Below are 26,036 nucleotides of genomic sequence, written 5' to 3' on the forward strand. Positions count from 1 at the left end.
AGTGGGACCACATCATCTTGGAACTCTGTCATGATGATCAGTGGCTGCAGAACTTCAGAATGAGGAAGCAACCTTTTTTGACTTGTGCAAGGAGCTTCTAGCACCAGACCACTTGATTTTGGAAACCCATATCAGTGCAGAAATGGGTGGCTATTGCCCTTTGGAAGCTGGCAATGTCTAATAGCTACTGGTCATTTGCTAACAGTTTTGGGTTAGGAAGTCAGCTGTCAAGGCGGGGCGGTGGTGTACAAGTTTTCCAAGCTATCAATACTGTAATCTCCCCAGTGGTGGTTGCCACAACCCAAGTCCCTAAAATTATTGTGGGATTTCAGAGGATGAGGTTTCTCAACTGTGTGGGGACCCTCAATGGAACATATTTCCCTTTACTTTGCCCACCTAAAGGGGCCAGTGAATATATGAACTGAAAAGGTTACTATTCACTGGTTTTTCACTGCTTAGTGGACCACAGGGGTCAGTTCATGAACACTGGAAATGTGGTAAAGGTCCATGATGCCAGGGTGCTTAGGAGGTTCTGGTTGTACCCCAGAGGGGAAGAAGGGACTTTATTCCCCTAAAATGACATGATTATGTACGGTGTTTCTGTGCCAACATTGATTTTGGTGGACCTCACACACCCACTCCTACTGGGGCTCATGAAGCCATACCCCAACATCGCTGACCCACGGAAAAAGCAGATTAAACTACAGACTGAGTAGTTGCAGAATGGTAGTGGACTCCACCTTTGAGCCTGTTGAAAGCCCATCGGTGATCCCTCCGGACCCGTGTGGATACCAACGTGGCCAATGCAGTTTGGATTATTGTGGCATGCTATGGTTTGCACAATGTATGTGAGGCTAAATGGGAATACTTCCACAGTGAGTAAGTACAGGTCAGATCTGGTTTTCCAAAGCCTGTGCAGGCAAACAGATCCCACCCATGTGCATGCAGTTCCTAGGTCCCGGCAGGCCAGAACATTTCTTCATGCTCTGTGCTCATACATCATGGACCAGTAGTGAGCCTCAAGTTTGTGCACAACCACCAGTAGCCTGATTCTTTAATGATTAATACTTGTATTGGTGCCATTTGACACTAATTTAATGAGCTTAGAGAAATAGTCCCAGAATCAGACACAACAGAATTAAAACGAACAAGTTCAATATCTTATAGGGAACCTTGGGGTGTCCGGCAAAGACATTCACACTGAGGGCAAAGCAAAGCCTTAGCCACTTTTATTAACATAATTAGTAAAGACAAGAAAGCTCTAAACCACAGAAACAAATATCAGTAATATAGAATTGGGGATCTCTTTGGTATCATTCCTTTCATATGCTCATAAATTCACACCCTTCCTTGGGGATCTGGTGGTAAAAGACAAAGGACCAGTCCTGTCCCTTGCATGCCAAATGAGTCCTAGGGTCTAAATCCCAATGCCTGAAGGTCAGTGGTAGATAACCATAGAATCATAGGATTGGAATGGACCTCGAGAGTTCATCTAGTCCAGTCCCCTGCACTCATGGCAGCACTAAGTATTATCTAGACCATATTGGACAGGTTTGTCCAAACTGCTTTTAAAAATCTCTAATAATAGAGATTCTACAACCTCCCTAGGCAATTTATTCCAGTGCTTAACCACCCTGACAGTTAGGAAGTTTTTCCTGATGTCCACCTAAACCTCCCTTTCAGCAATTTAAGTCCATTGCATCTTGTCCTATCCTCAGTGGTTAAGAACATTTTTTTCTCCCTCCTCCTTGTAACTACCTTTTATGTACTTGAAAACTGTCATCATGTCCCCTCTCAATCTTCTCTTTTCCAGACTAAACAAACCCAATTTTTTCAATCTTCCCTCATAAGTCATGTTTTCTAGACCTTCAATCATTTTTGTTGCTCTTCTCTGGACTTTCTCCAATTTGTCCACATCTTTCCTGAAATGTGGCACCCAGAACTGGACACAATACTCCAGTTGAGGCCTAATCAGTGCAGGGTAGAGCGGAAGAATTACTTCTTGTGTCTTGCTTACAACTCTCCTGCTAATAAATCCCAAAATGTTGTTTGCTTTTTTTGCAACAGTGTTACACTGTTGACTTATATTTAGCTTGTGATCCACTATGACCCCCAGATCCCATTCCACAGTAGTCCTTCCTAGGCAGTCATTTCCCATTTTATATGTGTGCAACTGATTGTGCTTTCCTAAGTGGAGTACTTTGCATTTGTCCATATTGAATTTCATCCTATTTACTTCAGACCATTTCTCCAATTTGTCCAGATCATTTAAAATTATAATCCTATCCTCCAAAACTCTTGCATCCTTTCTCAGCTTGATATTGTCCACAAACTTTATACGTGTACTCTCTATGCCATTTTCTAAATCAATGATAATGACAACGAAGAGCTGAAAGGTCAATGATGGAAGACTTGCTACACTATTTACATGGTGGCCTGGCCTATTATAGGAACCATTATTAATATTTATTCATAACTTCCTCATTCTCATAATATTGGGGTGCTTTTAGCTTATTACCATATATATCCACAATTGCAAAACCAAGTTCGTGGTTAAACATCTGCCAATGATTTTATCCTAAAATATCCAAGCTTAGTATCAAGAAAAGGAGTACTTGTGGCACCTTAGAGACTAACAAAGGTGCCACAAGTACTCCTTTTCTTTTTGCGAATACAGACTAACAAGGCTGCTACTCTGAAGCTTAGTATCAGTTCTATATTCCTGAAGTTGCTTAGTCTCATTATATATCAACTCTGTTCTTAAGAAGCTATTTTGAGTTCCCTGAACTCTAGGATAACTGTTAGGCCATTTTATCTAGGCTAAGGGTCATAGGCCTATGAGCCACGTATGCTAACCTGCTTAAGCCAATGTCTTACAGAATATAGGTCTGTAGGTTCTTTGCATTAGTGCTAATTAAAATAAAAGGCTCAGCTAGCTCTATGGGCTACAGGATGCTTCACCTATCCCCACTTGTCCTGGCTTCTGCAGAGTGGCTCCGTGCAGGGAGAGGATAGACACCAGAGAATGGGAACAGTACAAAGCATTTGAAATGGTCTCAGGGAGAATGAAACGCTCTGACTTTTCTCAGACAACCAAACGGTTCCCTTCTTATTCCCATACCTAGGCAGGCTTGCACACAAGCCACCAGACACCCCACCTGCCCTCCGCACAACTCCCATTCAGAAAGGGCAGAAAAGATGGGAGAGGGCTGGAGGGGAAAGGTTTTACACAAAGGGTCTTTACACAAAGTGTCATGAAATTGTTCTTTTCCAGCACAGGCCTTTTAAAAACTGCTCCTTCCCTCCTTCCATTCCCTCCCTCTCCCGACACCACCCCACCCCCATTTCATGCAGCCCAGGGACTAGCGCTGTCAGTGCTGGCCAAGAAACCCTTAGCCACAAAGGCACAGTGACTGCTCGTTAATAACCTGTTATAGCTTCCTCTACATACTTTACAGCATCTCAGGGGATTTCAATAAAATCATCGATTTACAACTGTGTGTTCCTCCGGGACCATGTCGGGGTGGAGTGGCGTTGTGCAGTTGGGGTGGGGGTGGCAGGCTGAGGCATGTAGCACCAGAGCAAGAGGGGATATTGTAAGGGACAGTGGTGATCCACTGTAAAACTTACCAGTGTCGGATTCTGATTCCTGCAGAGGCTCTGGGTCCTCGGGGGGGGGGGGGAGAGGGGGCTTTCTCCATCAGACCAGCAGGGTACAGGTGCAGAATCACATGCTCTTCCTCCTATGTGTCTCCCAGGGCTTCCTCCAGGATTTCTTCTAAGGTCCCTTCTGCCTCCTTGCCTTGCCCCTCATTGGCACCCCTTCATATGATGAGGCCAGCGGGTTTTGGGAGCGGGTCACGAGTCACTTCAGGCTCCATACTCATCGCCCCGGAGTGATTGTTGGAGTCCTTCACCCAGAGGTGCTTCATGTGCTCCTAGCTCGGATCAGAAGTGTTGAAGTGCTTGGAGCAGGTTGCTATAATTTCTGGAAAGAGGATGGTGGTGGTCAGGGATTTTTATACCTTTGGGTAAGGATCAAGCAGCAAAGGGATCAATACACTGTGGAAATGGCCTTGGAGGACAATTGATACCCATGATCTGGTACATGCCCCTTGCCCAGGTCCACACTTCACTATAGAATGGGTATGGACCATGCCTCACATCTGTCATGCATGCTAGCTCTCACGCGCAAGATTGTCCTTCAGGAACATGCTTCAGTGCTTCAGATGTGGACATTAGGAGAGATATGGCACAACAATGGACATATAACTGTGTACAGTCACAAGTGTAGATGCACCATCCCACTAAAAGACAGGCCCTATTCTGAATAGACTATAACTAAATAGCCAAGCAAAGGATAAGCTCTATTTTACAAATGAGAAACTGGGGCACAGAGCTATTAAGTGATTTGCCTAAGGCCACACAAGAAGCTTGTGATAGTACTAGGAATTGGACATCCTGAGTCCCAGTGCAGTGTCCTAACCACAAGACAATACTTCCAGGGACTCTACGCTAAATTAATGAATGTTGATTGGTTTAGGAGTGGTATCTCACTTGGTCAAGAGATACGTAAATCTCACTGTCAGGTGTTACTGTCCTGTAATTTGTATGAATATCAATGTCATTTTAATAGAAAGGAAGTAAGCCCAATTAATTGGAGTCCATAGAGGTGATGCGCTTTATACCTGTGCTGCATTTGGCTCAGTATTTATTCAGAACATGCCCTAAGAACTGCAACTTTTCATCTTTATTTCAGAGATACAGTGCTTTGATTCTCTGCTGTTACATCTATCATGCAGGAAAAGTGGCCCCATTTCTTTTTTTACATTATTCTATTTGCATAGAATAGATTTGTAGCTTGATTCTATAGCTCTGTAGCACTGCTTTTATGCCATTACAATGCCATGGTATAAAACTGCAGTCACAGAAGACAGAATCAGACCCTCTGTCTCTAGCATATGACTTGATTTGTTTTCCAAGTTGGGCGAGAGTCACTTTTTGTTATATTAAACTAGACAGTTTTCTGAGGTCTGAGATTTTAAATGCAGCCCTGACAAAACAGCTTTCTAAACATTCTAACATAGGGGTACCCCCAAACAACAATTGATTCTATTTACCTTTAGTGGTTTTGCTTACCTAGTCCCTCCCAAAAGCATTTATCTTTAGGAACCCGTGCAACTGTCCACTTTTGTCTTTAATGAGGCATAAAGTAAAATATAAAATTACACAGGGATCACCATTAAAAAGTCAACATTTACCAAGTTCCTGAAATACTATTATTGTAAATATTGGTAAATACTGACTTTTTAATAGTAACCAACATATGAGTCTTGTATAGTCCTAATGAGGAAGACTGCATTTTTTCCCTTCATGCTTTGTATAATGTATAATTCTTGTGTGAGTCAGAAGGAAATAGACTATTGGAATGGAACTTCTAAAGTACAGTAAAGATGTGCTGTTGAAGGGTCAGATTTTTAATATCCTTACTCAAACAGAGTAGCATTTTACTCCTGGAATGGTTCCGTTGAGTTCATTGTGACTGTTCAAGGAGCAAGATACAACTCAACATGAGCAAGGGTGGTCTGAAGAGTATTAGCATCTATAACATTAAAGATATAGACTGAAATTCTGGCTTATTGAAGACAATGGCAAAATTCCTACTGACTTCAGTGGGCCCAGGATTTCACCCATAAGATATTGCCTATCATAGAATATAAAAAAATTGTAATACAGTAGGACAAGTGGCATCCTTGTAATACATATAATCATACTGAGAAATACCTATTAATGCATAAAGTCTGCATATCAATGAAATAAATATTTTCCTAGTAGCATTTAATCATGTCAAGGATAGTAACCCTCAATCATACAGCGCTACATGTAGTACAGATTGCAGTAGCTATAAATGCACTATGGGATTATTGCCAAGATATTCAAACCATGAAGAAAAGAGTCAAAATTAGGGTATATATTAGGGTAAAAAATTCAGGGAGGTAAACACTGATTTTAAAAAAACCTTGTTTTTCCTTTTAGTGGGTCTAATCCCATATGGCTGTTGTCCATTGATCTGTACTGAGTGGAAAGAGATACAGTATTTGAAGAATGTTCTGTGAGGAGAGAGATAACTTGTACTGTGTTATACACTTGATTTAATTCTGACAACTTAGTGGAGATAAATGCAGGTCACTTCATAACAAAAGTATATAAACAACACCTTAATTACTGATCAGGAGGAGTGATTTGCAGGTTTGAATACTAACATATACAAACTGACATAGCACACTGCAAACAAAAGAGCAAAACACAAGCTATTCCTAATGGTAGCTGGGAAATACTCATCCTGCAGTACTTCCACATATTTCTTTTCTTGAATAATGCACTGCGCAATGATCTGACAATAGCACATCACACAGCATCCTGAGCTCAAAGCCACAGCTTTGCAGCAGAGGTTAGAGAGAGAGAGAGGCTGTTACAAAAAGAGAGACCCTGGCTGGAATTTTTAAAAGTGCATAAGTGACTTGGGAATACAAATTCCAATGGGAATTGTGCTGTGAAGGCACTTGCATCTACAGTATAATAAAAGACCCATGGCACTGCCATGGCTGGCCCAAGTCATCTGACTTGGATTCAGGCTATGGGGCTAAAAATTGCTATGTAGCTATTTGGGCTCAGATGTGTGTTCTTATTCATCCTCCTGGTTGAGGGAAAGGTCCCAAGCAGGAACATGTGTATCCTGTAGATGAATGCATGGCAGTGCAGATGGTGTTAACAGGAGGGCTTCAGCTTTCTGCAGAATGGGCTGCTGCTCTGGGAAGGAAGTCTGCTGGAAAGAGATAGGGTCCATCTGATCAAGAAGGGGAAATGCGCTGGCTCACCAACCTAGTGAGGAGGGCTTTAAATGATGTTCACAGGGGGCAGGTGAAAAAACCCCACAGGTAAGCATGAAAAGTTGACTTTAACATTTTTGGGGGAACTTGGAATATTACAATAGGGCCATAGAAGCAACAAGAAGGCAAACAGTGGGAGAATTTGTTCAACTTCTTAGATGTCTATACACAAATGCAAGGAGTAGGGGAAATAAACAAACAAAACTGGAAGTATTAGTATATTAATTAAATTAAGACTTAATTGGTATCTCTGAGACTTGGTGGGATAAATCTCATGACTGGAATATTGGCAAAGAGAAATATAGCTTGTTCAGGGAAGACAGACAGGAACATAAGAATGGCCATACTGGGTCAGACCAAAAGTCCATCTAGCCCAGTATCCTGTCTTCTGACAGCGGCCAATGCCAGATCCCCCAGAAGGAATGAACAGAACAGGTAATCATCAAGTGATCCATCCCCTGTCACCCGTTCCCAGGTTCTGACAAACAGAGGCTAGGGACACCATCCCTGCCCATCCTCGCTAATAGCCATTGATGGACCTATCCTCCATGAATTTATGTAGTTTTTTTTTAACTAGAAAAAAAGGAAAAAAGGGAGGAGGTGTTGCATGACACATCAAGAATATATATACTTGTTCTGAGATCCAGAAGGAGGTGAGAAACAGTTAAAAGTTTCTAAGTAAAGACAAAAGAGGAAAAATAGGGGTGACATTACAGTAGGGGGTCTACTATAGACCATCAAATCCATTGCTAGAACAAATAACAGAAATATCCAAAACACAAGATCTAGTAATAATGGGGGACTTTAACTACCCAAACATCTGTTGCAAAAACCATATCCAAAACATAGAATTTCCAGTTAGTTCTTTGAATTTATCGGGAACAAATTTTTGTTTCAGAACATGGAAGAAGTAACCATGGGGACAGCCATTTTAGACTTGATTCTGACCAACAGGGAGGAATTGTTTGGAACTTGCGAATCTGAAGGTGTAAGGCAATTTGGGTGAAAGTGATCATGAAATGATAGATTTAATTATTCCAAGGAAAGGAAAAAATGAGCACAGCAGAATAAAGACAAAGGACTTTGAAAAATCAGACTTGGACAAACTCAGAGAACCAGTAGATAAGGTTCCATGAGAAAATATCTGAGGGATAAAAAAGTTCAGATTTGTCTGTTTCTCATGGAGACAATACTAAAGGCACAACTGCAAACTATCCTGATGCAAAGGAAAGATGGGAAGAATAGTAATAAGAGGCCTATACAGCTCCATTAGGAGCGCTTTAATTAACTTAAAATCAAAAAGGAATCTTACAAAATGGGGAAACATGGATGAATTGCTAAGGAAGAATACCAAAGAATAGCACCAAGCATGAAGTGACAAAATCAGAAAGGCTAAGACATAAAATCAGTTACAACTAGCAAGGTACATAAAATGCAATAAGAAGAAGTTATTTAAATACAGTAGGAGCAAACAAAAAATGAAGGAAAGTGTAGGTCCTCTACTTAGTTGGGAAGGAGAGCTAATAATGGATGACATCAAGACAGCACCGATGTTTAATGCCTATTTTGCTTCAGGCCCCACTAATGATGACCAATTAATGCTATCAATACAATTAATGTTAACAACAAGAGGGAAGGATTGCAAGCCAAAATAGGGAAAGAACAGATTAAAGAATATTTAGATAAGTTAGATGTATTCAAGTTGTCAGGACATTGTGAAATTCACCATAGGGTACTTATGGATCTAGCTGCAGCAATCTCAAAACTGTTAGAAATTATCTTTGAGAACTCATGGAGGACAGGTGAGGTTCCAGAGGACTAGAAAAGAGCTATACTAGTATCTATCTTCAAAAGGTGAATAAAGAGAAACCAGGAAATTATAGACCAGTCAGTCTAACATCAATATTTGGAAAGATACTGGAACAAATTATTGAACAAACAATTTGTAAGCACCTAGAGGATAAGAGGGTTATAACAAATAGCCAGCATGGCTTTGTCAAGAAAAAATCATGCCAAACAACCAAATTTCCTTCTTTAATGGGATTGCTGGCCTAATGGATGTGGTAAAGCAGTAGATGTGATATATTTTCATTTTAGTAAGACTTTTTGGCACAGTCTCACATGACATTCTCATAAACAAACTATGGAAATGTGGTCTAGATAGAATTACTATAAGTTGAGTGCAAAATTGGTTGAAAGACCTTACACAAAGAGTAGTTACCAATAGTTCACTGTCAGACTGGGAGGGCACGTCTAGTGGGGTTCCATAAGCTTCAGTCCCGGGTCAGGTACTATTCAATATTTTTTTATTAATTACTTTGATATTGGAGAAGAGAGTATGCTTATAAAATTTGAAGTTGACACCAAACTAGGTAGGGTTACAAGCACTTTAGAGGACAGGATTAGAATTCAAAATGACCTTGATAAATTGGTGAACTGGTCTGAAATCAACGAGATGAAATTTAATAAAGACAAGTGCAAAGTATTTCACTTAGGAAGGAAAAAATCAATAGTACAAATACAAAATGGAGAATAACTGGCTAGGTGATAGCACTGCTAAAAAAGGATCCGGGGGTTATAGTGGATCATAACTGAATGAGTCTCAACAATGTCATGCAGTTATAAAAGAGGCTACTATCTTTCTTGGGTGTATTAACAGAAATGTCGTATAGAAGACACAAGAAGTAATTGTCCCACTTTGCTCAACACTGATGAAGCCTCAGATGGAGTACTTTGTCCAGTTCTGAGTGTCACACTTTAGAACAAATTAGAGATAGTCCAGAGGAGAGCAACCTTCAAATATGTTAAGGCCTCTTATACAGAAGACGATCTATTATTCTCCCTGTCCACTGGAGGTAGGGTAAGAAGCAATGGGCTTAACCCACAGCAAGGGAGAGTTAGAATATTTTTTTCCTAATAACTAACCTAACTATAAAGGTAGCTAAGCTCTCAAACAAACTTCTAAGGGAGGTTGGCATCCCCATCACTGGAAATTTTGAAGCACAAGTTAGACAACTATCTGGGAGGCCTGGTCTAGGTTTACTTGGTCCTGCCTCAGTGCAGGGAGATGAGTAGATGACTTCTTGAGGTCCCTTTGAGCCCTACATTTCTGTGATTCTATGATAAAACTAGAGCACCTATAATTCTGCTTTACATCTTAAGGGTGGCAGTCACAATCCAATATTGTTCTGCAGACATTGGCCATAACATATTTCGATAGCCAACAGTTGGCACATCTTTTGAATCCAAGAGATGAAGTCCAGTCAGTAATAAGCAATTGGATAGCTTGTCTCTTTGATTGACATGTTGGTTCTTTGTGTTGTACTGAATTCCAGCCAGTTCTAATTGCTGTCTAATTGTGCGAATGACTTAACACCCTAACTAACATGCCATGGTGTTTAGCACAACAATAATTTTACCACATTTTGAATGTAAAAATGAATTTAAAACTGTGAAACATGAAATGGAAGTGGCATTGCACAGAGTACACTTTGCTTGGCATCACTGAGCAATAAAAAATATGCTTGTGACTGCACTCCTCCTATTATCCAGGAAGTTAACAAGCTTCACATTGCCGGCAGAAAGGAATAATTTGCAGACCTGGCTAAAACTAAAATGTTAAAAAAAAAGCAGCATAGTGAAATACATGACTTGTCATAATGCTGGGGAGCTGGAAGGCAGCCTTAACCAGAGAGATCCTCTCAGGGCAGCCAGTTCCAGTGGGGTAATTATTTCATCATGGCCTTCAGGCATTATTTCTGGCAGAGGACACTCATTTGTGTTCAGAAATGTAGGGCGCATCCCTACAAAGCTTCACATACCTTCAAACGGGGAATATGTGATGATTTGGGATTGGACCCAATTACACTGATGATATGCCCATACATTTATCGACACTTGCCAAAGGTGCCATAACTGCTACCATTTTCCCCTTATTTTATATATACATTGATAAACTGCAAGATGAGTGTACATTATTGGATCATATAATAATGCTATATTGATATAATGATATATTGGATCATATAAACCAAAATAGAAATAAGCCACTCCAGGGTTTACATTATAGGCTATTGGTGCATTGAAAGTGAACCTTCAAGCAATCAAGTTCATCAATGGGTTATGAAAACCCTGATTCAGAAAAGCATTTCTATTCAGGATTGCACTTAAACACATGCTTAGGGGCTACTGAAGTCAATCAGACTTAAGCATTCATGTAAGGGGATCCTTGTAAACCTTGTACACACCCTGAGCCCTCTGCCAGTTGGAACCAAGGGGTCACAGGCACTCCTGTGTCATAAGACGGCAAATACTAGATTGCAGAATTTTAATTTGTTCAGTATATTATATTTTCTCTGTCAGCAAAATATATTCTCAGTTTATTCATCCTCATTTAAGCACACTGTCTTATAATAGGACAAAAACCTCTCCTGTTTTAGAAAATAATGCAATGCCTAACCTGTAATGTATTAGACATAAACTTTAAATATAGTGAAGTATTTTGTCAGACCTATTAAAAGTGTACCTTTAAAACTTTTTTCTTTCCCAACACTATTTAAATGTGTAATTACACAACTCATCAATGACGCATCATATAAACACTTCACTATTAGAAATATTTTTCACAGTGAATCATTTAAGTGCTAGAACTCACAGTAAATTAAATTTTGATTTACTTTATAATTCAGACTCTTAATAGTTATGTTGGCTTCTTTCTGCACTATGATTTTTGTCGGTATTTTATTATGGTAATGACAACAATTAATATACTCTCTCACATCTGTCTTGTTCTTTCCTGAGGTCAAAATGATATTTAGAGCTAAATATGGCAAGAGACTTTTCCTTATTCTGCTTACAGTGTTTTATTGTACTAAATTAACCATCTACATGCATGTAACAGGGTAGCTGGCCCATTAAATGCAACTGGGCTCAGCGTTCTTGTTTCAGTCTAGGTGCTCCTAGTAGGTCGAGTAAAGGGGGTGGGCAGCACCTGGGGGTTATAAAAGGCTTAGTGCCTGGGAAAGTCAGAGCAGACTGAGTCACTCAGGAGAAAGCAGGGAATGAGAACTGCTAGAGGCAGAAGGTGACTCCTGGGAGAAGATTGAAGGAAGGAGAGCAGCAAGAAGGGTTTGCTGGCTGGCATCCCAAAGCCAGAGAAACAGGGCCGTAGGGCTGAAGGTAGGAAGAGCAGCCACAGAGAGAGATGGCTGCTGGCTGTAAGCTGGAGCACCAGCACTAAGGGCCAGAGATGGCTGAAGGAAGAGAGAGCAGCAGAGGAGCTTATGTACCCTTGCTAGAGAGTACCCTGAGGAATGAGAGGGCTATGGGGAGGGAGGGATGCTCTCCTGGCAAGAATGCTCCCTGCAGAGAGACTATAAGAGTTCCCACTTGAAAGAGTGGGGTTGTACCCCAGCAGGAAGGGCTGAGGTTGCTGTCCTGGAAGAGGTACAGAGGTGTGGCAGAAGACTCCAGGATATGGTGAGGACGAAACTGGGTTTTAAGGACCACATGCAATGGGGGCAATTTGGACTTATTATTGACTGCACTATTTTTTTCATTAATAAACTATGTTAATAGACTAAAGGAAAAGATGGCATAGAGTTAGTGGGGACCCAAGAGGGAAAATGAGGTAAGGGGCTACTTGTAGGGCTGCCTCAAGGCCACGAGGGAGCATTTGCAAATAATAGCAAATTGGGAGGTCTAAACAGGAAAAAACTCATGTCTTTAATATATGCTTGGTAATCATAAAACTTTGTATCAGTATGTCATTACAATAAATTATTTACCTGTGAGATTGAAAATTATGTGCCATTAAATCAGGTTATCTAATTGCCTTTATGCCTATAAAGTGTGAAGAAAAAAATATTAATTCCACCAACTAGCATCTGGCAGATGTCACTTGTTTATGTTTTATTGGATTTATTCTTTTCATATAGACATCAGCCTCCTTGTACCACGGTATTGCTCTGCTTAGATGTCTTTATTAGGGGACCTGTAACACCAGACAACATTTAATAATATGCATAGTTCTTTGAAAAGAGATTATTACACTGATGGGCAGCCAAAATTTTAACAAGAAGTTTCCTCAAAAATATTTTTCCCCAGTAAAGCTGGTTGGAAAGTGCAGCTTTTTCCCCATTGAAAATGTCTGCCTCATCTTCCCATTCTTCTTTGTGGGTTGGGTTCTCTGGTCAGATTACATCCTGTATGATGCACCAGCCTCCTGCTTTGCTGAGTCATCACGGTGAATCCTGGGAGTAGCCTGACCACAGTGCATCCAGAGAGAGTGTGTCCTGCTGGGGAACCCAGCCTACAGAGGAGAATGGAGACAGTAGGCACCCACGCTACTGTTCACACAAAGCACAACAGTGCTGTTTCTAAACTGAACATTTTTGGTTTTGTAGTGGTGACAAAAAGTTTAAATTTTTCATGGAGAGCAAACACCTCACAAAAAATTTCTGTCAAAAAGCAGCTTGGACAGAAATTTTTTAGCAGCTCTTTTCCTGAGAATGTATGACATTCCATAGGTAAAACAGTCTTTCACCTTCCGTTCCATATTAATAGCTGTCAGTTCCAAATGCTTCCACCCCATCCTTCAGAAAACCCATCAATCCCATACTCTTTTGCTCCACCTGCCATAAAACCCATCAGTCCCAGCAGAGTGCACAGAGCATCATTTAAAGTACATGTGTGGGGGGCATAGATTTCCACACACAGTGCGTCTGAGCCTCCTCTTCCCTTTTCAGATGTTCTCCTTCTAGCAGCCTGACCCCTTGTCCCATGAGCTCCCAGGAGCCTCAGACCTACTGTCCTCTCCCGGAAGCTCCTGCTTTACCCAGCCCCACTCCTTACCTTACTCTGCCCTCTTCCCAGCCAAACTGCAGCACTGAGCAGAGCTGCAACAGTTTCAGCTGTCAGCAGATGAGGATGCAGCACGCTGTGCAAGCAGAGTGGGACCCAGACGCTGGCTGCAGCATGCTCCTGGCCACGGTGTGAGTGGTTGCTAGTTACAAGATTGCAGCACAAGAGGCTGCATGCGTATGCAGCAAAACCCCTGACAAACACAACACTTGATCAGCAACTGACCAGAGTAGAAAAACTAGCCTGACTGGTCAAAATACCGCCAACTAACAACCCTGTTTTCCTTACCCCAGTTCAGAGTCTATGAGTTTCAGACTTTAACTTCACCCCTCTGAAAAAAAACCCTATAAATCCCAGACTCTTCCAGCCCACTTGTCAGAAAAATTCATCAATTCCAGCCTCTTCCCCCCTCCCTCCATAAACCCATCAATTCCATTTATTTATTCCCTCAGTTAATTTCTTACACTTATCCTGCCTATTTCATTAATCCTTTCATCTCCACTCCAAATTCCACCATACTTTCCCCATCCTACCACCTCCTGGAAGCTTCCCTAGTTATCTACCTTATCTGACAGCTGTTCTTACAGCAGCAATGGTGGCAGGTTGGTGGGCAACCTTTAGCCTCTACTGGCAATGATGGTGGAAGCTGCGTTGTCCTGTGGCCTCTGGCTGTGTGGTGGCTGGTCACATGTAGCATGAACCTCTAGTATAGGCAGGTTGGGAAATGGGCCTCCTTTGGTTCTTGAGGTGGATAGATCTTCTCCTATGGTCTTTTCTAGCTAGTGAGATAGGGGAAAGGTCTTACCTGGACATAGTGGATGGAGGGTACAGGGGTACTATGATGCCAGCACTTTAAACCCTGGGCTGGGTTTCAGCAGGTAGGCCTCAGCTAGGGGAGAGACAGTCTGTGGTAGGCTGCAGTATCTTAGCCTTGTCTCCTCTCCAAAGCCCTCTCATATAATGTCGGTGCAACCAGAGAGTGGAATTCAGGGACTACATTGTGGGTTTCCCTCATTCCTTCCTACATTCACGTACACCTAGCAGCACTGGTGGCAAAGCAGTTTTCCTTGTGTCTTCAGCTCTGGCTGAAGCCATAGCAGATGCTATCTACAGCTCAGCAGGTGTCTGAGTGACCAGCAGCCACCTCAATGCCATCCTCAAAGAGGACTTAAAACAGTACCAAGCAGAGTTGTTGGTACTATTTTTGGACAGGCCTTTGAAACACTTCTCTTCATAAACACAACCTTTCCCTGTCCACATGACCTTGTGTATGAAGCCAGCTTACATTTTTGGGGGTAGTTAGTGAGAAGAGTCTTTGGGATACGCTGCAAATCTGACTGACTCCTTCTGCATTCAAAGAATGTGTGTCTGGAGGCAAGGGAAAAGTGGGGAATCTCTTTGTGCACCTCTCACCTGCGAGCCTCCTGCTCTATAAATGGTACCCAGCTGCTTGTTCCTTTCAAACATAGTGATCTGTTATATCTGCTTATATCAATATATGTTTTCCAGGCTAACTTCTCAAGGAAAAGAATTAGAAAGGCTGAAATTCTCCTTCCTGGGGCTCAAAACTCACACAAGAGGTGGGTCTTAAAAGGCCCATTATCTTTATGGCACATTTCAGAATGGTTTTTCTTGTCCTCCTGGGGAAGTCTTGATGAAATCTTTGATTACCATGAAGTTGATGCAGTGTTCACAGAACAGCCCCCCTGCGATTGCACAGACTGGCTCCCATGTATTATTGTAGCCTGAGAAACCACATATTAGTCCAGAATTCTTGGGTTACTTTGAGAGACAAGGTGGGTAAGGTAATATGTGTTTTAGACCAATTCTGTACATTCCTCTTATGTGCTATGGCTCAGAGGCACTTATATATAGTTCGTGATTATACATTTTTTTACTATTAGCTGAAGTGCATTTTTGTTTGCAAATCTAACCTATGAAATTTACTAGCTCTTTAGGGTCAGCTCCACCATTTCCTAGCTGTTTATACAACTCCTAGCATAATGGGCCCAAATGTAGTTGTGGTCTTAAAGTACTAATGCAATATAAACATTAAACAGTAATAATAATAATTACACCTGAGGAGTACTTCCACAAGCCATATTCCATTTGCAGGTTCAGATTTACAAGAATTTAAAAATATGGCTGTTTATCTGCCCAAAAATCATTTTGGAGCAAAATAAATTAAATACCCTCACAGGACAGAGATTCTGCATACACTCTTTAAAGAGAGTAAATTTGAACTGGCAGTGTCTTTTTAAAAGAATGGATTATAACATCCAGTAAAGAGAAAAGAATAATAATATTTATTTAAATGCTTTTCAGATCCATCACCATAAGGTCTAAATGTCTAAATAAATTTATCTTCCCCACACCTAGGATGTAGGTCAATATTATTGTTCCCATTCTACAGGTGTGTAAACAGGCACACAATGGAAGTCAGTGATACTATTTGCCCAATGTGACACTAGACATCTGTAGCAGAGCTGGGAATAGAACTCACATCCTCTGAATCCCAGTCCAGTGCTTTATCTTAGAAGAAGACTATCCTTTCTCTTGGTTAGCACCCCTGAATCACTTTTTGTCTTCAAAGTACTGAAAAAATCAATTAATCCTGACTGCAGATTTGAGATAGCTGGATAAATGTAATTACTTATTTTATAGGTGGGGAAACCGAGCAGTGGTGAAGGGACTTATCCGAGGCTACAGAAAGAGTCACTGTTAAGAGCTGGGATTGTTCTCAGGCATTCCTGGCTGATTCTATTGTGCTCCAATCCCTAGGTCACACCTCTCTCTCTCTAAATCTGGTTGTCCTTTTGCTCTCATTTTTGCAAGAATAACTAATAAACAGTGTAAGTGAATGAAATGTTTTGTCACGGAATAATGAAAAAGTATTGATGGCAATGTAATTTGTTGTTATAGTTTAATAATGCTATAGGCCAAAATGTCTGCATCCTTCATCATGAGTATTTGTGCGTTGAAAACGTAGCCCTATATATCATATTTTCAGGGTAACAAATCTCTTTATCAAGTGGACTATGACTGTATAGGCAAATGGAGCAAACATTAATGTGTTTAGCAATATCACCACCGCAATCTTACATCCTTATTTTCTGACAGAGGTCACTATGGTTACTTTATGTACTCTTTACTCCTTCCAAAAAAAATCTACCTTTAAAGCATAGAAAGGATTTTAGCATTCCTATAAAAGACAGCATCAGCAATGAGAGAATTGAGTGTGCAGTGAATGCAAGATCAGACAACAGATGGCAGAGCCGCTTGTGTAATTCAGTGGGATACCGGGCATTTTTCAGGCTTTATATCGCTCAGCTTTATATTGTCATTTAGGTGAATACTGGGCAGAATGCCACTTAAAAGTGATTTAGACACTTTGGAGCCTAAGTCTCATTGACTTTCAATGAGACATAAGCTCCTAAGTTCTTATGTGACTTCTGAAAGTGGGACTTAAAAATCTAGTCTGTCCAAGCCTGTCCAAGTGCCTTAGATAGCTATGTTAAATGTTGGTAAACTTCATTCTCACCATACACACACAACCCAGTGAAAAAAAATGTCTAATGCTAATAATTTAATTTACAAGTAGGCAAAGTAAGAAAAATGCTGCTTGAGAACTTATTATGGTTTAAGGATATTTGCTTTGTATATTTTGACATGTTGATAATTTGTGTTTTAATGGTTATAAAGCTTTAACTTCATAAATCTCAATGTTTACTGACATGAAATAATTATCTAACCCACCCCCTTAATTTCCCACAACTGTGAACATTTAAAGCAATAAAAATTGAAAAAAAAATGATTAAAATCAAATTCTGCCAACCCTACTTATAATGCTGAATAGGGCAACACCTTTAAAAATCTGTGCATGTATCAGGGTAGTCCTACACAGCAGAAAAATACCTGCAGCTGTCCCATGCCAACTGACTGGGCTTGCAGGGCTCGGGTTGCGGGGCTGTTTCATTTCTGTGTAGACTTCTGGATTCAAACTGGAGCCCAAGCTCTGGGACCCTCCCACCTTGCAGGATCCTAGAACCCAGGCTCCATCCCGAGCCTAGAAGTCTACACAGCAATGCAACAACCCAGCAGCCTGAGCCCTTTAAGCCCAGTTGGCATGGGCCAGCTGCAGGTTTTTCTTTGCTGTGTAGACATATCCCTAATGGCCTCTGGAGATCTCTCCAGACATGTCCCATAGCTGTTCTAAAGTACATTAGGATCAATATAGAATTGTCCCCAGAATAAGGGAGCAGCAACCACTTACTCTGAACTTCCCCTGCCCCCACACTCAGCCGCAACCAGTAGGCAATGAGCACTGCTGAGCAGAGCACTTGTACCCAATATTTCCTTAAAATGAAAACAATGATAAATGACAATGTTCCTTTTGTGACACTTCAGACAAATAAACACTGTTCCAGTCTAATAACACCACTTCATTCTTCATAATGTTACAAATGAGATATGTGAAATGATCCATACATTGATTTATTAATATATTTTTTGGAATTCAAAATGCATCTGAACAAATACACATTGCTACATTTTTAAGACAACATTCAGAGTTTGTTACATCACTTTTCAAAGGAAATGGCCACAAGGTAAAATTCACACAAATAATTTCCAGCTGACAAAATCTACAATATTTTGAGAACAAACATCTAACCAGTTACTTTACAGCAAAGAAAAAACAAAAATGGACCACTATTCATTAGAGCACAACCATAACAGCAGAAAATAGGTAAGCCCTATTTGGCAGATATCATCAGATGTTTGTTGCCTACATTAATTGATTAATTGAAGCAAAGGAACATGCACTGCTACAGTGATTTTGAATGCTTTCCCAGGACACTCCTGAAAATGAATGACATCTCAAGAGATTACTTCCTGTTGAAGTCATTTTAAATAACTATACTAAAAATAAATTAGAGTTTAAACATAGGGCCTGATTCTTTTTTTTCAGGAATGGCCCTTTACACCTCTAGAGCAGTATAAAGATGTCTTAAATTACATTTTAAGACCCTCTTCATATTACCAGAGTGGTATGAAGTGGTCTTCATGTAAATGAGAATCAGGCCAATAAAGTGCAGCTATGCCCTGCATTAACCATGAGGGTATCTTTTAGACCAAAGATGAGCATATGTAGGATACAAAGCTGCCATCCTAAAGGCTGGTTGCATGTGTGTATGCTTTCAAAGCACAGAACTATTTTTGCGTTAATCAAGAGCAATCTGATTAAATCTGCAGTCTTACAAACGGAATTAACCAGTTGAAAACACATTTATATCAATACAAAACTTTATGATATTGTAACTTTGAAAACAATGCCTGTACTGAACAATTTGATCTGCTTCACTTGGCTTGCACTATTTGAAATAAACATCTGTTTACATTATGAACATGCTGATACATTTGTCTCTTTTGGTTTTATCACAGAAATACATTGCAAATTATTTTAACTTCACAGTTAAATGTTATTTGCTAAAGTTGAGGATACTTTCTTGAGCAGTTATTTATTACTTTGCTCTTTGAAAGGAAGTTTTTTAATTCCTGATCCAACTCCATTGCGAAAGGACCTTTTAATGAAAGACTTCTCCAGGAAAGGTTTTAGAAAAGTCAATTCTTCACTCCTGTCCAGCTTGGCTAAGCAGCTATTCAGCAGGATGAGACAGTAATCAGATTTCCTGGACAGCTGGCAATTCAAATAAAAAGGATTATTGCTCAGAAGATTAAAAAAATATACATCACAGATCAGAAAAGCCATAATTATGGATTTGCACATTTGCTGGGACTTGCCCACTGTAAAAAGCAAAGCCAAAAGACAAAAAAATCATTTATGCTTAAAATGACAAGAATTGACTATTATTTGCTTTGGTTTAAAAGTATCCAAATCGGATGTTTTTATAGCTTTTCTGAAAATGCAAGTGGTGTTTTACCTGTATAAAATTCTGATATGTCTAGTTATTTTTACTATCTGAAACATATTATTTTCAATGTAGCACAAATGATGTTGTCTGTTGTGGCAGGTGACAGTCACTTTCCTCTAGAGTACAGTACACATTTGCCATTATAAAATAAGATTTTTCTATTAATAATGTAACAGCAATTTCACTACAATTTATGTGGACTCTATTTAGTTTAAAAGATAGATAACACCAGAAATGGAAACATCTGTAATGCACAGCAGCTTTTGCGGTTTCTCTTTTGCTACTATAGTTACAGTCATGATTATGTTTCTTAATACTGACAGAAATATTTTTGATTTGCATTTAAGTAATCTGGTATCTTTCTCTCTCTCTCCCCCCCTCTCTCTTTCTTTCTCTCACACACATACACATCGAGCTTTTACTGTATCTTACAATTATAAAAATGTATAAAATACATACCAAGGGAGCCATAATTAGCTATATTTTCTATCCTCTCATACAGTAGTTATGTAAAGCCTTTCATCCTATTACAGTAGCAGTCAATAGGAGATATATATTGTACAATATACATACTGTATATGTCTATGTGTACATATCTTCAGCTTAATGGTTGAGAAGTCACTAAATATAAAAATCTGGCTCCACTGAAGTCAATGGCAAAATTCCCATGGAATATTAGTATTGATCTGGTACTTAATTATTTATAATAATACCATCTACTACTTAATAATATTCTCATTAATAGATCTCAAAACACTTTACAAAAGATGGGTATTATTATTATGATTTGCCTAAGGTCACCTAGAGAGTCTGAGGCAAATTCCCAGTAGCACACCCCTCCACTGGATTACAGAATCTCTCTGTTTATGGCTTTCTTACAAATTGATATTCTCCATTTTTATAAAAAAATAAAATCTTCAAGAAGCATAAAGCAAGCAAATTCCATCTCGAGATTCTAGAGACATCATTGCAACCCATATAAGGATTTGTACTAATGGATAACAAGGTCATCATTCTGTTAATCTTATTTGAAAGTGAAAGGCATTGGGCATATATTAAATAATAAAAAAAGCATTTGACATACTATATCATTGCCATAATGAGAGCTGAAATTAAACATGGCTAGTCAAATAGCTCAAAATAGGTCTAAACAATATATGATCAAAGATGAAACAGTATTAAACAATGACACAAATAAAACATACACACAAAAATCAGAAGACTGATTGATGAAGATGACTTTGAACTCCACATCAATATAAAAAGAAAACAATCACACAAGTAGATACTATTTGTAGTGGAGATAGATTTCATTAATGAAAATCTGGTGATATACAATATATGCCTGAAAGGAAAAAAAGGGAATCCCAACTAAGATTCCAAGAAATAATATTCTAGTTACAAAGAAATAAAGCAAAATACTTTAAATAAAACTACATCCTAACATGGAAATTGAACATACTTAATTACTATTTGGAGCAAGACATCTAAATCAGAACATATTTGCATAATCTTTCATGGGGCACTTCACATAAAGTTTAATATTCTACTATTGTAATTTCCCCCATCCCAGACATCAAATATTGGTATGCACTGCCTATCCTGTTTACTTCTACTTTACAGAACTTCATTAAAATACATAGATACATAATACTGTTCATTCTATAGGCTGATGCTTTTTTCCCCATAGGTTCCTTTGAATAAGACAACTACAATACTACGTAGGAGTTATCCTTCAGCATACAAACCTATTAAGAATGCCTAACAGTTACAGTACTTTACAAATAATAACTAATAACAGTATGGGGAAGCTCATATAGAGAGATGAAATAGAGAGGAAGTCAGTGTCAGAACTCAGTGCTTCCCATTCTCAGTCCCATGGCTGAACCACTCCATAAGCTGCATCCCATGTACAAAAGAATAAACACTTCAGGCCGAATAGATTCTTTTAGCGAGAATTCTGTCTACCTTGCTAACAACTAAAGCAAAAATTCTTCACAACAAGGAACATTTGATAGTAATATTTAATCTACAACTTTAACATAAAAACAAGTTTGATCAAATAGTGTTTAAAAGTAATCCAACTAAATTTAACTAAAATATCTATTTAAAATAGATGAAGTAGATGATGTTCAAGGATTGTAGCTTACCATAGAAGGGACAGTTGGGTAACACCCCCACAGGTGCATTGTTGAGATCCAAATAATTAAAATTAAGTTTAACCTAAACAGACTGCAAGGAAAAACTCAAATTAGTTTAATTTTTTTAAAAGGAAAACTTAATATATACATACATATACACCAATACAAACTTTCCAAACATATAATATAAAGTGCAATATCTTTACCTGATCATTTTTTTCTTTCAGCACTTATGTGCAATTATGCAGTTTTATTGCCAAATTTCTCACATTTCCTATCAGTTCTTTCTTAGATGACCATTTTATACCAAGAGTTCAGGAATGAAAATGTCATCAAATCCTATTTCAGTTTGACTGACTGGTCCTTGGTTGGCCTTTTATTCTTTTTAAATGGGAAAATGGCAAGAACACACACACAGCTGCCATTATAAAACTACCAATTTACTTCATTAAAAGTGTTGCCATTAAAATGTCCTTCAAGACAGTTTACCTCCAACCCGTATTATCATGGCACAAATGGTAAAAGATCTCAAGGTTCCACAAAAATTTATTTTAACAAGAGTTTCATCAATTACTGTATGCTATATTAACCCTATACATGTTTCATGCACACCTAGTAGCATACAAAAAGTAGTGAAAATGTATTTTCAGCTGCCAGTTCCTCAAAGTAGATTATAATTCTTTGGGATCAGAAACAATAAATATTTCCAAGGACTTTTTTTATCTCAGCAAAAATCTGTTTAACTTCTGTTGTGAATTGTATTTTTGTTTTATATGGTACATTCCACTATTTGTCGTTTATTACCAGACTAAGCAGATAGACAATATTTATAAGACTCTTGAAATGAACTGACTTTCTTACTGCTAGAGCAAGATGTTGGGGCCAATGCCCTACTCACATGCATGATCTGGTCCTTTTAGAAAACCCACACATTGCACCATGGAAGTCCCACCATTTTGCAGACCTTACTATGAATATTGTTTAGGCCTCATCTGTACTGAGTTTTTAATGATGTTTAAACTTCCATTTAATACAATTCCAGCTAAAATGGTTTGATTGTTCAGTTTGACAAGGTCCAAATGGATCTAGATTCATATTCAGAAACCATGAGCCTAACATAAGTGCACCTAACTGATGTGCAGAGGGATGCTAGTGTCTGTGTCAGTATAACATTTAATTTATTCTTTATCTGGACTTCTTGGAATTATCATCTGGACTTTAATTTCTTTTCTTGCAGACACTATCTTACTCAACCACAGCTTCATTAATTAAATCAATCTATCGGCTTGTGCATGCAGTACCTGCTGATGTTATTGTTTGTTTATTGATGGGAAGCAGGGCTAGCCTTACCATGAGGTGAACTGTGGGGGTCGGGCGGGGGGGCCACGAGGACTCAGAGTGTAGAAAATTGTGTCTGCTGCTGGTGCACATGTATTCTCTCTGCTCTAGATGCACAGAGATGGTGAGTGCTGTGCTGGAGGAAGGAGAGCACAAGAGACATAACAGGCAGGCAGGAGAAAAGGTGAGAGGGAATAATAGAAAGCAGCAGGAGCTGCAGGGAGAGAAAGGAGGAGGAGCCTCTTATGTACCTCTCTAGCACCCCCAGGAGCCTGGACTGATTAACACCAGCTTCTCAGGGAGCTTCCTGTTTCCTGCTGCTTTCCTGAACCCACTTAAGGAGAACAGGCAGTCAACTGAAGTACTTGCCAGTTAGGCCCTTAAGACACTGATATCTTCCCTCACTCAGGCCCTGCTACCAGCCTGCTTATTTGTCCTCTTCAATTGAGTGTTGAGAGCCACTATAGCTGGCACAGAACAGCAGTCATGAGCGAAAGAAGAAAACGCCCATTCAGAAAAAGCAAGCAAGCAAGCAAAGGAAGCTTTTCTATCTAAGCAGGAAGGACTTCTCCTGAGATACCTAGAGACAAATGTTCACTGTGAGCCTTCCGGCCCTAGTGCGGATGTGAGTGGTGAGGAGATGCCTGATCTTCCAGTTAGTCAGAGTGCAGGTGACCTGGCAGCTCCTGCAGCATCCATATTTCCATCTCAAATGGATGTAACCATGCACATTCCTGTAGAAAAATGTAGTTCAGAGAAGAGTGTGGCAGAGGTGCAAGAAACAGCTGCTGCTGGGTTTAGTTCCTTAAGTCTAGATGATCCAGGACTGTGGACCCACTTGAGCAGTAGCCTGAGGGACTTCCTTGTACTGTATGGGCCACAGCAAGTGAAAAACTTCATGTTCCCCAAAGACAATGAAAATAGAAGTTTCCATTCAACACATTACTGGCGTGAAATCCCCAATGGTGACAAAATGGAGAGGCCATGGCTTATGTACTCAAAAACACAGAATGCTGCATACTGTTTTTGTTGCAAACTCTTTCAGTCTAATGTTCCAGCCACATCGGGTTCTACAGGAACAAAGGTCGGGAAAAGTCTGGCTAGAAGTCAGATATGTCATGAGATGGCAACAAATCACCAGAGAGAATTCCACAGGTGGAAAGAGCTTGAGATGAGACTAAGGTTAAAGGCCACCATAGATGATCAGCATCAAGAGAAGATTGCATCAGAGTCTCTTTACTGGCAAAATGTTCTGAGAAGGCTCATTGCCATTGTGAGAATGCTTGCTACCCAAAACCTAGCACTGCATGGCACTTCAGATCGGCTGTATGTGCCAAACAATGGAAACTTCCTTAAAATTTTGGAGCTGATGGCTGAGTTTGATGCTGTACTCCAGGAGCATCTAAGAAGAGTCACCGCCCAAGAAATGTATACCACTACCTTGGAAAAACCATTCAAAATGAGATCATAGAGTTACTGGCAACAAAAGTCAAACAGAAGATTGTGGCAGATCTGAAGTCAGCAAGATATTACTCTGTTATTATGGACTGCACACTTGACATCAGCCATACGGAACAAATTACTTTAATAGTGCATTTTGTAACAACAACAGAACCTAGTGAAAATGTCCCTGCAATGGTGGATGTCAGAAAGCATTTTCTAGAATTTATTTACATTGATGATACTACAGGAATTGGTATGACAAATGTGCTTCTTAAAAAGCTGGAAGATACGGGAATTGTGATAGCTGACATGAGAGGTCAGGGCTACGATAATGGTGCCAACATGAGAGGAAAGAACAGAGGAGTGCAGACACAGATCCGAGAGTTAAACCTTCGAGCTTTTTTTGTCCCATGCAGTTCTCATTCATTGAGCTTAGTGGTCAGTGATGCAGCGTCAGCTTCGAGTGAGGCTGCTGAATTTTTTAATGTAATTCAAAGCATCTATGTATTTTTCTCTGCATCAACTCATCAATGGCAAATTTTGAAGCAACATCTGGGAACATCATCTCTGACACTGAAACCACTGAGTGCCACACAATGAGAAGGTCGAGTGGAGGCGATATCAAATACCAAATTGGGAAGATAGATGATGCCATAGTTGCCATTCTGGAGGATAATGGTATGACAGGAACTGTTTATGGGAGAACAGTGGCAGAGAGAAATGGAATCACCAGAAACATACATAACTTCAAATTTCTGTGCAGCTTAGTGTTGAGGCATGACATACTGTTTAAAATAAATGTTGTACGCAAGAGACTCCAAGGTGTTGACCTTGATATATCTGGAGCAATGGAACAACTGGACAAAGCAAAGTCAGACCTACAGTCTTACTGGTCAGATGAGGCATTTCAAAATGTTCTGAAGAGTGCACAGAAGTTGGCAGAGGAACTTCACACTGAAGCTATTTTCCCACCCATTCAAGAATACAAGAGTCACCGAAGAAGATGATATTTTGATTACAAAGCATGGGATAATCCCATAAGAGACTCCAAAAAACAATTCAAAATTGAATTCTTTAATCAGGTGCTAGATTGTGCAATACAGTCAGTTGAAGAACATTTCATGAAGCTCAAGGAACACAGCAGTATATTTGGGATGTTGTATGATACTCCAAAACTCCCCACTATACCTGAAGAAGACCTACACCAGCAATGCAGGGCACTAGAGACAGTGTTGACACATGATGACATGCACGATATTGATGCGGGTAATTTAGGTGATGAACTGAAAGCCCTTTCAAGATACATTTCAGCAGGATCAACTCCAAAGGCTGTTCTGGAATATATGTGCACAAATAAGATGACCACCCCCTTTCCAAATGTTTTTGTTGCTCTGCGCATACTTCTAACACTTCATGTAACAGTTGCCAGT

At 39.7% G+C, this 26,036-nt stretch overlaps 1 protein-coding gene across 1 annotated transcript; it reads right to left on the bottom strand.

Annotated features, from left to right (window-relative positions):
- Window positions 1-18,842: 18,842 nt before the first annotated feature.
- Window positions 18,843-24,725, bottom strand: NPS (neuropeptide S). The gene is made up of 3 exons (XM_038411424.1): window positions 24,712-24,725; window positions 21,835-21,907; window positions 18,843-19,449 (listed from the first exon to the last, which is right to left on the bottom strand). Exons 1-3 carry the CDS (start codon window positions 24,723-24,725, stop codon window positions 19,267-19,269), a joined length of 270 nt encoding a protein of 89 aa, XP_038267352.1. The 3' UTR covers window positions 18,843-19,266.
- Between the last annotated feature and the right edge of the window lie 1,311 nt (window positions 24,726-26,036).

The sequence above is a fragment of the Dermochelys coriacea genome, chromosome 7 (assembly GCF_009764565.3).
Source record: "Dermochelys coriacea isolate rDerCor1 chromosome 7, rDerCor1.pri.v4, whole genome shotgun sequence".
Lineage (NCBI taxonomy): Eukaryota > Metazoa > Chordata > Testudines > Dermochelyidae > Dermochelys > Dermochelys coriacea.

What these genes read in the sequence shown, in the direction of transcription:
- NPS (XM_038411424.1), bottom strand. An exon ending in ACCCAACTGTCCCTTCTATG is followed by an intron (nt 19,450 to 21,834) that starts GTAAGCTACAAT and finishes TTGAATTGCCAG; the next exon opens with CTGTCCAGGAAATCTGATTA.